Source organism: Heloderma suspectum, chromosome 1 (genome assembly GCF_057233095.1).
Source record: "Heloderma suspectum isolate Gila_16-S chromosome 1, 16-S_ref, whole genome shotgun sequence".
Classification (NCBI taxonomy): Eukaryota; Metazoa; Chordata; class Lepidosauria; order Squamata; family Helodermatidae; genus Heloderma; species Heloderma suspectum.
In genome coordinates, this window is record NC_139458.1 from 79,429,340 (window position 1) to 79,443,065 (window position 13,726).

Consider the following 13,726-nt stretch of genomic DNA (forward strand, 5'->3'; position numbering starts at 1 on the left):
CACTGTAGTTCCCAATGGTTTGTTGTTAGTGCCACCCAGGACAGAGCCTTCAGAATTAACATGCAGAAGGCAAACAAATCCATGAGGATCAGAGATGGGTTTGAGCAATTACACGATGGGATAGGATGGCTTACCCCCTTAAAGGTGTATGCCCCACCATGGCCATTAGTGTGTTGGGAACAAGTAAGAGACAAGAGTGGCACCACGCTTTCAACGACAAGGGGGGTTCAGTAGGGGGTGCCAGACCATACATGCATGCCCTGGTGACAATGCCCAAAGATGGGTATGCACAAATTAGAGAGAGTGCCCTGGCATTAACTGGGCTGCCCCTAATGGTAGTTATTAGATTTGTGGAGAAAAAGCATGGCCATGGTTGCCCCCATGGTGGATTGGAAGATGCTCCCTGAGACTGCTGGGGGGTCCCTGTAGGTTTGTGAATACCTTGAAGAGCCCTGCAGTAAGGAATTACAGGGCCTAGAAGGTGAGATGGCAACAAAACATCTTCGGTGTGGCTGATTATGCTTAGAGTTTATTCCCTGGGGGTGGGGTGGCTACCATAATGTACAAGGTAAATATTTTTGGAAGAGCAATGGACATGGCATTGAATAACACCGCTGAGGTACCAGACACCATTGGAATAGAACTGACAAGCATGAGAACTGCTATTTTGCAGAACCGCCTGGCTTTAGATATGATTACAGTGGCCCAAGACGGTATTTGTGCTATGTTGCAGCAGGAATGTTGCGTGTACATTCCTGACAAGCAGAGTGTGATAAATCACAGTGTAAAGGCTTTGTATGTGCAAAATGAGAAAATATATTACCTAGAAGAGGACTTCCTCTTCAGACCGAGGGTGGGGTGGTGGTGGAAGCAAGTGGTTGCAGTAACCGTGACTATCATTAACAGCTATATAGCTTTGTGTGCTTGCTTATATGGCTGTTGTATTTTAAAATATATAGTAAAATAGGTATCAATCCCCTGGTGGTCAAACGACAGTGCAAAGAAGATCCGGCCCTCTGGGTAAGAAGAGATTGTGACACGCAGACTCAATCGTCCTTCGATCATCTGAAAGTGGACTGTATTGGCCCCGGGCCTGTAGTTTTAGAGGGGCTTAGAGATCCATAATACTCTCTGCCTTTAGTCCATCAGCTGCAGTTTTCCTGCTAGTAGGCCTCTTGATTGGTAAGATGAGTCAATATCGCCACCTCAGCACATTCCATGCTAACAAGTAGGGATGTACGAAAGTTTGCAGATTATGTTGATGGTGGGGGGGAGGCATTCCGTCCCTCCCCCTGGAATCCTCTCCGGGGGGAGAGGCGCTCCGTTCCTCCCCCCCGGAATCCTCCGCGGCCGGCTGTGCTCTGCGGCAGCTCCGCGGAGCAGTCGGCCAGGCCAGAACCGTCTGCAGCCAGACTTCTGGCCGCGGAGGGCTCTGGGTTAAAAAACACACAAAAAAACACATATGCAAATGGTGGCTACGGCTGCCATTTAAATACGTAAATATTTATGTAGGCTAAAACGGGGAATCAAAAAGGGACGCAAATAGCGCCTGCTACGCTATTTGCGTTCCCCTTGATTTTCGCCATCATAGTCTACGTAAATATTTACGTAGATTAAAAGGGCAAAAATAAGGAATGCAAATAGCAGTGGCCGCAGCCGCCGCCATTTGAGTACGCGGTTTTTTTTTTTAACCCACCCAGCCATGATAGGCTATGTAAATCTTTACGTAGCCTATCACGTCTTTCTTTTTTTTTTTTTTACCAGAGTGAAAATGGCGGTGGCAGCAGCTGGTCGGAAGACCGTCCGCCGCCGCCACCGAAGCTGCCACTGAAGCTGCCGCCGGAGCCGCCGCTGCCCGGAAGATCCGCCCCAGGTGATTCTCGTCCCGGGGGGAACCGCGGGGGGGGGGGCGGCAGGCCATTCCGCCATGGAGTTCGGGGGGCCGAATGAACTGGCATTCGGCCTCACCGTGATCCATGGCGGAATTCTCTGCCATCCCTACTAACAAGATACCGTTTATCTTATCGGGACCTAGGAAGCGCCTGAGAAGTGAGGCTCTGTTTAGGCTCTGTTTACAGGTGGCTGTGCTGGGAAAGTTCTGATTGTTTTCCCTCTGAACAAGTACTGTTAGTCTATGCTGGGAAAGTTGCAGATGAACGCTAATTAATGCTTGCTGCTGTCATACTGCCTCACTGCTAACATGTATGGTATAAAACCTATTGTACCCCTTGGCTCTGGGTTCAGAGAAGTTGTCTGATCCAACCACTGGGTATGCCTGTGAGCTGTAAGTATTCAATAAAGTCTCCTTGTAAGCAAACCTGGATCTGGCTTATCACTATCTCCGCACCTCCAAACTTTAGCAGCCCACGGCCAGGGCCTACAGAGGGACAGTTGGTTTTCTGGGAACTGACCTCCGAGTGCGGGCTCTGAGGTCAGTTCCTGGAAATAAGCATATCCTATGGCCCGCTAGACAGTGTCTAGTGGCCACAGGATTGCTCTCTGAGAGAACATGAAGTCTGAATGCAGACAAAGCCTTCATTGCTTAACAACTCAGTGTCATGTTATGTTAAAACGTGTAGTCTGGTGATGCATGCTAGGTTTTATAACTTTAACTGGCAGGTGGTGGTGATCAGGAGCAAGACTGTGACAAGTTTAAAATTATATATATATGTATATGTATATACACATACACACACCTTCCCACACACGGTACTGATTAAAATCCCTCCTGAAGCTGCTATTTGACATGGGAGGGAAGCTGCCATTGGCACTAACAGACTGTGGCATGGGAGACATGTTTTTAAAAAACCTTCCACCACCCCACACCTACTATTTAGAATTCAAAAAATAATCATGCATCACCAAACTATGCATTTCACATGTGTATATAAGCTCAATAATGTAAATTCAGATATATGCCTTCACCCAGCAATCTGTTCCACATCCGATGCACACAAAGGGTTCCCTTTCTCAGAATGGCTTCCCCAGTTATTTCAACACAGGACTGAGGTAAATGATTAATAATTGGTCTTTAAATACCAAAACACACAATGTAGGCACAGAGAGATTTCTTTTGGTAATTAGAAGTAAGACATGGTAGGTTTGACAGGATTTAGTACTAAATGTTCATTAAAATAATGTACACCTTCCCCTTGTAATTTCATTAATGTTTGCACTTCATTTTTTACAAGTCAGAGAAGTAATAATGTAATATACAAAATTATTCCCCTTCTTCAGAATCGTAATAAATACTTTTAGAATTCTTTTCCAGAATATTGCTTACCTGTGACCCTTTCTTGCTACCTGGAAGATTAATTATGAGAGTTTTCCCTCTGATTCCACATACAGGTCTGAAAAAAGAGAGACAGGGCTGAATACCAGTGCATGAGAAATGTCAACATTAAATAGAAATTGTTAATTAGACATAATAGTCTACCAATGGTACAGACAAGAGAGGTCTTAGAACGTGTTCAACAGAAATAAACAATTGGATCCCAACATTTTTATACGATGGCCCAATTTGATTCTAATATATTTGACAGAGGAATTCCATCCACATATGCTTAAGTATTGCCATGAAAGCTTTCAGGGAAAGTAATCCTATGACCCCAAGATAGAATTTGGGGGGCCATAGGATAGTTCAGATTCCTGGATCTGAGGTCGGAGTCAGTGCTCTGACCTCAGACCCAGGAATCCAAGCTCCCCTCCCCCTTGCAGCTGGCATGGAGAGATGAGAACCACTCTGGCTGCCTGAGGTCGCAAAGGCGACCTCAGAGGGAATGGAAAGGGGGCGTGATGGTGGGAGGGGATGGCTTACGCTGTATCCCCAGGCCTCCCCAGCCTCCTTCCCTCTCCCTCCCTGATGCCTCTGCTAGACAGGTGAAAACGCCGGTCTATCAAAATTACAGAGTGGGAGGAGCGCAAAGGCGAAGACCATCTTAGCCACACCCCCTATTCTGCTTTGGATGTCCATAAGTCTCTGGGTTGGGAGGCTTAGAGCCATCCCCATAGGAATGCATCCTAAAGGTGGGAATTAAAGTAGCTACCGTAATTGTTAGTGAAACAGTAACAAATTTAAATGACTAGGTAGTTTGAAAGAGGATGCATAGGTCATGAACCAGTAAGCAATCTACATTTCAGAGGGTTAGAGGGAAGATACTTCCCATGTTTTAAAAATATGGTGAGGGACACCTGTCAAGTGGAATACAATATCTACTTTTAAGCACATAGATAGTGTATCTGCAGAAGCAGTACATTCTCTGCATACTAAATGGGAGGAGCATGATTTCAGATAATATGTGGCTACATCTTCTACCGAGAAAACTTACTTTTGGCTAGTCTTCCCCAACCTGATGCCCCCCCGGTGTGTTTGACTACAACTCCCATTGTCCTCAGCCAGCACACTGGCCATGCTGGCTGGGGATGATGGGACTTATAGCCCAACACATCTGAGGAGCACCAGGTTGGGGAAAGCTGCTTTAGGAGAAGACCAGCATTTCTCTGCTTGAATGCCAACAATAGAAACTGCTTTTTCTCTCATTAAGGTTACTCAGGAGTAGGGGTGTCACCTGATTAAAGAAATCTTTGTTGATCAAATTAGCTTTGGCTGGTTAATCAATGAAATTTCAATTGTTGTTGTTGAAATTTCAATGCATTTGCATAAATCTGAATATTCACAATAAACTAATAGTTCTGAAGTGAATTCAATGGGGCTTACTCCCAGGGAAATCTTGATCTTAAGAGCCTGCTTGGAAATGCCTAGTGTGATGTCTTGCCTTGGTGGTGGAGCAGGCTAATCATGCTTTTTCATTACTGAGCTGACTCTAAAAGAGGTGATAACCAGTAATGGTGATGGCATGTAAGAACTCTGAATCTCTGTGCCTGTATCCTTTTCCTTGGCCTGTCATCCAAGCAGGAAAGGTTGAGAGTAAATATGAAGGTGCATTGCTCAAAATAGCACAGTTAACTGCCTTTGTCACTTAGTGTTTCTGTATGATTCTTTGTACATATGCAATAACAACATCCAGAGAAAAACCGAGAGCAATGAGCTACAAAATGGAAACAAAAAAGACTTGACACAGGAGAAGGCAAAGCTTTGATTTGAACAGCAGAATAGTGGAGAAGTTCCCCATCTGGCCCATGTAGCTTCCTTGGATTTCTCCAACTGGGAGGGTAGGTGGTGCGCAGGGGAATCCCCATTTTCTCCAATCACAGATTGGAGCTAACAGTGTGAATGCAGGTGGTGTACGAAGCTGAGGACACAGCCAGCATTAGGAGGAGTGGTCCTCCCAGCATGGCCGAATCGATGCCTATACTGCTTGGTGTCATCACTAGGACAGCGAGTGGTGTGCGAAGCCAGAGATTTGGCTGGCGTTTGGAGGAGCTGCTCCTCCAGGTGCTGTCTGAGTGATACTTCCCCAGTGGGGATGGCAAGAAGCAGGTGAAGGAGGTGCCCAACTTGGCCAGTGCTTGGAAGAGCCACTCCTCCAAGTGCCATCTGATGCCAGCTGAGTTCTTTTCTCCATGCTGAGAGAGGCACGGAACTCCATGCCTCTCTCCACATAGAGAAAGGCAGAATGGGCCTTTTCAAAATGGATGGAGGGGGGGATGATGTCAATGGGCATGGCCATACTCATTGATGTCATCTGGTTGGCAGAGGGCTCAGTTGAGGGCCCCACTTTAAAAATGTTCCATATTCCTGGGCTCCAGTCTCAGACACTTTTTCTTTATTTCTGCACTTTGCAGTGCAGTAGCAGCAGACAGAAAAAGAGAGTGTATGTGACAGTGTGTGTGTGTGTGTGTGTGCATGATTAATGTACAATTAATTAAGTTATGTGTGTGTGGCAGCAGTTCATGAGGAAGGTAGGTTTTTTAATATATTTTTCTGTGTTGTTGTAAGGATATCCCTCTTCCTGCACACACTCTGGTTTGGAGGCATAGAATCATAGAATAGTAGGGTTAGAAGAGGATTATAAGAGCATCGAGTCCAAACCCCTGCTCAGTGCAGGAATCCAAGTCAAAGCGGGGTGGGTTAGGGTATTTTTAGAAATATGGTGTTTTGATTGTAGAATTTTATTGTTTTAAACTGTTTTATTATACACTTTGTACATCGCCCAGAGTGGCTGGGTGACTGGTCAGATGGGCGATTAATAAATTTATTAAATAAATAAATAAATAAATAAATAAGCATCCCTGACAGATGGCTGTCCAGCTTCACCTTGAATTCCTCCAGTGTGGGAGAGCCCACTACCTCCCTAGGTAATTGGTTCCATTATCGTATTGCTCTAACAGTCAGGAAGTTTTTCCTGATATTCAGCCAGAATCTGGCTTCCTGTAATTTGAGCCTATTATTCCATGTCCATGTCCTGCACTCTGGGATGATCGAGAAGAGAGCCTGTTCTTCCTCTCTGTGACAACCTTTGAAGAGCGCTATCATATCTCCCCTCAGTCTTCTCTTCTCAAGGCTAAACATGCCCAGTTCTTTCAGTCTCTCCTCATAGGGCTTTGTTTCCAGTCCCCTGATCATCTTCGTTGCCCTCCTCTGAACCCTCTCCAGTTTGTCTGCATCCTTCTTAAAGTGTGGCGCCCAGAACTGGACACAGTACTCAAGATGAGGCCTAACCAGTGCTGAGTAGAGAGGAACTAGTACTTCATATGATTTGGAAGCTATACTTCTATTAATGCAGCCCAAAATAGATCATGTGCCTCAGTTTCCTCTTTCTGTGAGCGGTTGGTTTCTCCTATGGTGACCCCTTGGCTACGCCCCACCATCCCCAGTGGCACCAACCAACACTGGACACCAGCCATCACTGGACAGAAGTGGGTTCAGGAGGAAACGAAATACACATTTTAGCATGTTTCAATGGCCAGAAAAGAATCTGACATTTCAGAGTTATAAGACACATTCTTGCATGAACCTATCCAGGTGCTAAGATTCGCCCTTGTTGTCCTGCTCTGGGTCCTGCCACCTTCTGAGGTGAGGTAGGTGATGACAGAGGTTTTTTTCTGTTGTGACACCTCTTCTCTGGAATTCCCTCTCTGGAGAGGTGTGCCTGTGTTTTCTTTTCAGCACCAAATGAAAATCTTTTAAGTGTTTGATGCTGTCATTTTACCTTATTTCATTGCACTGCTATGTCTTGTTTTACTGTGAATTCAATGATTTATTGTTTTTAAATTGTAATTTTGCAGTTTTAAGCCACTTTAGTACAAGTAGCAAAAAACAAACTAAGTCATGTTGATCTATAAGAAAAAATTCAAAATCCATGGACAGCCAATATCTTTATTAGGTCCAATAAAAATGCACCAAATTATGAGCACAAGTTTTCAAGATCTTCAGATCACGTAATAAGGAAAGATGTTACACAAAGTGTGTGTGTGTATGGTGGTGGTGGGAGAGGCTTATGATGTTAAATCATGAAGTCTTCAGTCAAGAGTCTAAAAAAGGAGTGCAGGAAGAGATGCAGTCTTAAATGGTTTAGGCTCTACTAGCAGTCATGCAGGTTTCATGTTAAACCCAGGACACAGAACAATGTAATGACTGATACTCCTATTTTTAATACTATACAATTCAGTTGTTACTGGGATTTGTCTCCAACACACAGGTTCCTTGGTAAGCAGAGAACAAAAGTAAAGAGCATAAGCTGGAGATTAATTTTGGGTGGTCCACCAAGTAAAAAAGTAAAAAGAAGCCAAATTGGGTAGTGTGATCTAGTCATTGGAGGGAAAATAACTCTCAAATACTAAAGTTATAGCGCCAGGTGGTAGAAACCCATCTTTCTCCGGTTGTAGGATCCTGCCTCTGAATGGCTAAATAAAGTATTTTCCAATTTACACATAAAACAGTTTTCAGGTACAGCAACCTTCCCTAACCTAGTGCCCTCCAGATGTTTTAGAATTTGACTCCCATCAGCCTCAGCCAGCATAGCTAATGGTCAGGAATCCTGGGAGTTGAAGTCCAAAACATCTGGAGGGCACCAGGTTGGGGGAAGGCTGAGGTACAGTGGTGGTATGTACTGAGTCTTATTTTGCCAGAGAACACAAAGGAAGCGTAAGGGTCCAAGATATCCTTCAAGATTACAAGTCAAGAGAATAATTTACCTACTTAAAGAGAATATCACGTTGAATGTGAATATCACATTAAAATAATTTCCTTTTCTCTATCTTCTCAGGTTTCATGAAGTAACAGCATAAAAATAATTTTTGTATTCTATATTATCCGGCTGACTAAATTTGTTTCCGTCTGTTCCAAAACAAGATATAAAGTGTGTAGAATAAAGGGAAAATCATATTATCAAAGGTATAAAATACATTCTTCAGATGAAGTGTTAATGTAGGTGTTTGATGAATTCAGATACATGCAGAATTGACTGGTGATGTGTTGGGGCCTTTTAGGGGGCATGTTGAGGGCACGAAGGGGCTTAGGAGGCTGTAAATCCATAGCCTCCCCTTGTACACTCCATTCTGGCCTCTACAATCCTCAGAACACTGTGGGTGAGTCAGTGATGGTGCTGGAGCTTTCTAGAACCACACCAGGGAGGCCTCTGCCTGTGGACCTCCTTTTTCTGCCCACAGAGAAGGAAGTCCAGGGCATCCTACAGCCCCTTAGCCACCTGGTCCCATAAGGAACAGAGGACTGTTTCCTTGCAGATATGAGTGCATGTACAATTATATGTATGTGATATACTGAGTAGACTACATATTTGTTGTCTAGCTGAACCTGTGGAAAATCTTGACTTGAAATGTACTGGGCCTAGACAGTTTCCTGTGCACTTTTGAGGTTTCTTCTTTTTTCCATTGAAGGATTAACAGAAATTAAATATAATTAAGTGAAGCCAAACTTTTAACATTCATTTTACATCATAAGTGAAAAAATGAAGTTTAAAGCCACCTAGAAAAATTAGGAGTGACCCAACAGAGATAAGTAAATAAAGATAATTGTTGATTATATAAAGTTTCAGTGTGTTTTCCTCCCCAATAATGGTGCTTTCTTTGTCAGCTACGTTGACACCTCCAGCCTGATTGGGGCAGCCATGGAGCTGCTACGCATCCTTGGACTTATTGTCTATGCCACGCGGCTCTGCTATGCCAGGTCTGAACCAGAGCGGCTCCACATCAAGCAGATTTGGGGTTTCGCTATTTCTTCACACAAACTTGGATGCATGAAATCCTATCTTAGGACAAGATGGTTGGATTCTATTGCCTGTGGAGTCTCCTGAATCTCTATGATTCCCTGTTGTTACAACTTGTCCAGAAGTATTCTGATAAGATAAACTATCAGAAATGATCAGATTCAAGGTCGAGTTTCTCCAGAGGTTTATGAGAAGGGCTAATTTAGAACAAGCTTTATTAGTAGGATGGTATTCCATTTGTCTCAAATGCATTGAAACATTCTATGAGCATGCACTCTAGAGCGAAATTTTACTTCTTGAGAAGCATATCTTTGTTTTTTGAGAAAGCTGCTTCCCTGTTCATTGTAGCTGTGGAGAAATACTTGGAAATGTAGACAGTAACCTTGGGGAAGAATTCCATAGATCAGAGGGTGGGGATTCTTGTGGAGCAGGAGTCTCGTGAGATTCTGTTTGGCCCAGAACAGACAATACTTAACCATGGTTTGTTGCCTTAACCCTGGTTAATATCTCAAACATACAGTGAAACCATGTTGTAGCTTGCAGAAGCCATGTCTCGCGAATCATCAGAAAGACCTGCTTGCCACTTTTCAGGCAAGAGGGGCTAGAGAAGCAGGGAAGCTTCCTTAACTGTGGTTCTTGCTCAGTGCAGACATTAAGCTTAACCCTGGTTAATGCAAACCATGGTTTGCAACCTACTTTGAACCATGATTTTATATTCTGATTTGTGGCTAATCCTTAACCACGATTTAGGTACTTGGATGTAAAAACTTAATTCTGGTTAAGGAAAATAATCATACAGTGTTGTGTCTTTTAATTCGCCTCGTACTGAAGTTGAAGACAACAGGATAAATGTGTGATTGTTTTCCTCAGAGCCAAACTTATGAGTTCCAATTTGGATTGGAGTATGCCTGGAACTGCTGCATATTTGCTGTTGTCATTACCTATAGCATCACCTGCCCCATTATTGTCCCCTTTGGTAAGTATATCTGCCAGTGCCCAAAAGCCCTTGTCCTCATCATGAGCCATCTTTATAGGTTCTTGACCCTAACCCACTACCCCTAAGGAGGCACTGCAGGAATAGGCAAACAATGAAGCCCCCCCCCCCCGCGATTGCCACTGTGGACTGAGCCTTCCAGACCCCATCCTCTTAATGGACCTCTCAATTAATCCCTCTTAATGGGCCCATTTCTGTAAGTGTAGAAGCAAGGTCTTTGTGAGTCACATAGATCTATTCATCTGGCAAAACAGAAAAGCAGCTCAATGTAGACCATTCTAGTCACTTCGGATAGATAGTAGCCTAGTCAAATCATATGGTTTATGGGCCAGTGTAGATGGTAGTGCTGAGGAGGGCTGCTGCTGAATTTGAGCTAATGTGGATTCAGGGGGAAAATTGAGCTTATATCACCATGCAATGCAGTTAAAGGCAGCATTACCAAAATCCGCATGGATTCCAAACCACTGGGCAAGTGCTGTGTTGCCACGCTTTCTACATTTAAAATGGCTGAGAGTGTTGCAGCGAGAGTGAAGGGCTGGATGTGCCTGATCTCGTCTGATCTCGGAAGCTAAGCAGGGTCAGCCCTGGTTAGTACTTGGATGGGAGACCACCTGGGAATCAGGCTTCCTGCACTGAGCAGGGGGCTGGACTTGATGGTCTTGTAGGCCCCTTCCAACCCTATGAGTCTATACCCATTTTCTAATGGATGGTAGCACAACAGTGCTCTTGCTTTCACTATTCATACTTAATGGAAAATCAGTAGTCTCACCCCCACATGCATGGTATTTACCCTGCGTTACGATGTTCATACACAAACATTTTAGAATTTATTTCCAAAATGTATTTTCTTTTTTAAATTTGAAGGGGAAATATAACATGGTGGGTCCTGAATGCAAGCAATTATTTCTATTGATTATAGTCAGTGTGGACCCCCTTGTGGCCTCTTCAGATGGAAGGGAGTGCATCTCATCTTCTCATTCTCCTCTTCCAGACCCAGATCTTCCTGTTCTGTTGAGTCTGGCCAAGCTTTTCTGTCCCCTGCCCCCGCCACACATTCTTTCCCCAATCTGTCATCTGAATGACTTACTGCTAGAACACAGGCTAAGTACGACTCAAGGCAAGGCATCTTTGTTCCAACACCAACCAGAAATACAACAGTCACCACCACAGCACAAACTGCTAACAAACTGACATCTAGGGATGCTGTTATTCTTGCACCTACCCAAATTTCTGGAGCCTCATGTCCTCTCAGCTCCCCAAAAGATTCCCTGTCCCCAAGGATCACATAAGGATGTAACCAAGTGAAACTCCTGTCATGTAATCTGTTAGGTTCCAGACTATGGAAATATTAATAATCAATTTCCAGAAGGGTAGCTGTGTTAGTCTGTTGCAGAAAAAAGCATTAAGAGTTTGTAGCATCTTAAAGGCTAACAAATTGAACACAGCTTTTTGTCACCTATGGCTACTAGCTAAAACCACTCCAACATATCATCAGAGATCTACAGCCCATCCTGGACAATGATACTTTCCTCTCACAGGCCTCCAGTGGTAGGCTTGTTCTTGCTTACAGACAGCCCTCCAAGTTAAAACAGCTACTCACCAGCAACAACAGAGACACAAACACAGGGATCAGATCCTGAAACAAACCCAGATGTCAACTCTGTCTCCACATCTACTCTGGCAACACCATTACAGGAATGTCAACCACAACATTAATGGTTTGTTCATCTGCTCATCTTCCAATGTCATATATGCTATCATCTGCCAGCAATGCCATTTTGCATTCTACATTGGACAAAGAGGCCAGTCCCTATGCAAAAGAAGAAATGCACACAAATCTGACAGAAGAAATGGCAATATTTAGAAACCAGGAGAAGAACATTTAACAAGTCACTCTGCTACTGATCTTAAGGCGGCCATCCTGGAAGAAAGAAAATTCAAAGGGAAACTTTAGCACAAAACTGCTGGATTGTAACTTACCAAAAAGTTCAGTTCTATTCAGTTGGGTCTGAACTGAGACAATGTTTTCCTGTACTACTACATGTGAATGTACTCAGCAATGGGAAGATGGACTGTGTTATCACCAATTACTGCTGCTGTGAAAGGTTAATTTGCATACATTTAAGCCCTAAATGAGTGGTCACAGATAGTACTGTTTGCATTCCATTGCCATTTAACCTCAACCTTTACATTTCCCCCCCTTTACACACATGTGTATATATACACACTTGACAATTAAAGATCACACCCCGTGTATCTAAAAGTGCTTTGTGATCTGCACTGGCTTCCAGTCCATTTCCAGGCCCAATTCAAAGTGCTGGTATTAACTTTCAAAGTTCGAAATGGGTTGAGGCCAGGTTACCTGAAGGGTCGTTTCCTACCATATACATCTGCTTGGATCCTAAAATCATCTTCAGAGGCCCTCCTCTGGGTGCCCCTGCAAAATGAAATCAGATGGGTGGCTACTAATGAGAGGGCCTTTTTCATTGTGCCACCCTGGTTGTGGAATACCCTCTCTAGACAGGCTTGACTGGCACCGACATTGTGGTCCTTTCAGTGCCAGATGTAAACCTTCGTATTCTCCAAGGCATTTTAGTACTTTCAGTTTTTGTTGTTTTTAAACCTTATTGTATTTTAAAATCTTTACACTCTTGCTGGTTTTTACTTTGATTTTATAGTGTAGTTTTAAACTTTTAACATTTATAGTGAAGTTTTCAATTTAAACTTTTAAGGTTTATATTATGTTTTATCAAGTTTTATTTTATGGTTTTAATTGTTGTGAACCACCCAAAGAACTTCAGCTATTGGGCAATATAGAAATACAATTGATTGACTGATTGATTAAAATAAAAGCTTATGCAATAATAAAATGTGCCAGTCCTTAAGGTGCCAGAAGATTCTTTGTTGTTTTTACCAATCATCAAGTATCAGAAATCTGAACAACAAATTCATTCATTTTTGAAAAAGAGCAACATCTACATTGGAAACCAGTAACTGTTATGCACTGGAGAGATACTGCATACTCGCACAGTGAGAAACAGCATTTGTGGGCTGCACGCAGAAATGTTTTATTACACAAAGTGTGCTGACAGAAAGGAAAGGATACAGACCAATCATAAGGAAGGGGTGAAGGATGGCAAACAATCCATGAAGATATTTGGGCCCAAGAAAGCCTAAAGATTTCCAAAGAGATGCACCAACTCAAGGAGCAGGGCTCTAGCCAAGCTCCCAGAAAATCTGTGGCTCACCCATTGCTGATGACCTTGATAGTAGCTAATTAACAACAGCACATAGAATTGCTATACCACATGTAATATTACTAGATGCCTATGGCTCATCCATGAGCTGTACTCATGGAGGAAAGTAGTATTGCTCTTTTTTATTACCCACCACCTTCACCTGTGGTAACAGCTGTGCTTTTCCATCGATAAAGCTACCTCTGCCATGATATTAGGGAAATAAAGTGAAGCCCAATGTCAGTTTCACCACCCGGCATTCCAATTTCTCCTGCTTTACTAAGTGAGCCTGCCTGGAGTTACCCAAACCAGCTTTTGCCTTTTCTCCCATCTTCTGCAATGCCTGGTCAACTAAAATCAATTCAGCT

The 13,726-nt window shown here is 43.4% G+C and overlaps 1 protein-coding gene and 1 long non-coding RNA gene across 26 annotated transcripts in view; one reads left to right on the forward strand and one right to left on the reverse strand.

Moving 5' to 3' along the window:
* Positions 1-13,726, reverse strand: part of GPHN (gephyrin) — a 483,693-nt gene that overhangs the window by 200,290 nt on the left and 269,677 nt on the right. For all 22 annotated transcript variants that reach the window (XM_084848962.1, XM_084848936.1, XM_084848902.1 and 19 more), the window contains one exon: positions 3,284-3,350. In XM_084848962.1, the coding sequence (XP_084705088.1) occupies positions 3,284-3,350 (67 nt within the window). The remainder of the gene's footprint in view (positions 1-3,283; positions 3,351-13,726) is intronic.
* Positions 1-13,726, forward strand: part of LOC146357493 (uncharacterized) — a 39,015-nt gene that overhangs the window by 8,140 nt on the left and 17,149 nt on the right. The window contains exons 3-5 of one of the 4 annotated variants that reach the window (XR_014790037.1): positions 1,765-8,296; positions 8,996-9,088; positions 9,999-10,104. This is a non-coding gene — a long non-coding RNA (uncharacterized LOC146357493). Of the gene's footprint in view, positions 1-1,764; positions 9,089-9,998; positions 10,105-13,726 lie in introns of all 4 variants that reach the window. The other 3 variants (XR_014790038.1, XR_014790036.1, XR_014790039.1) reach the window with 3 other exon arrangements.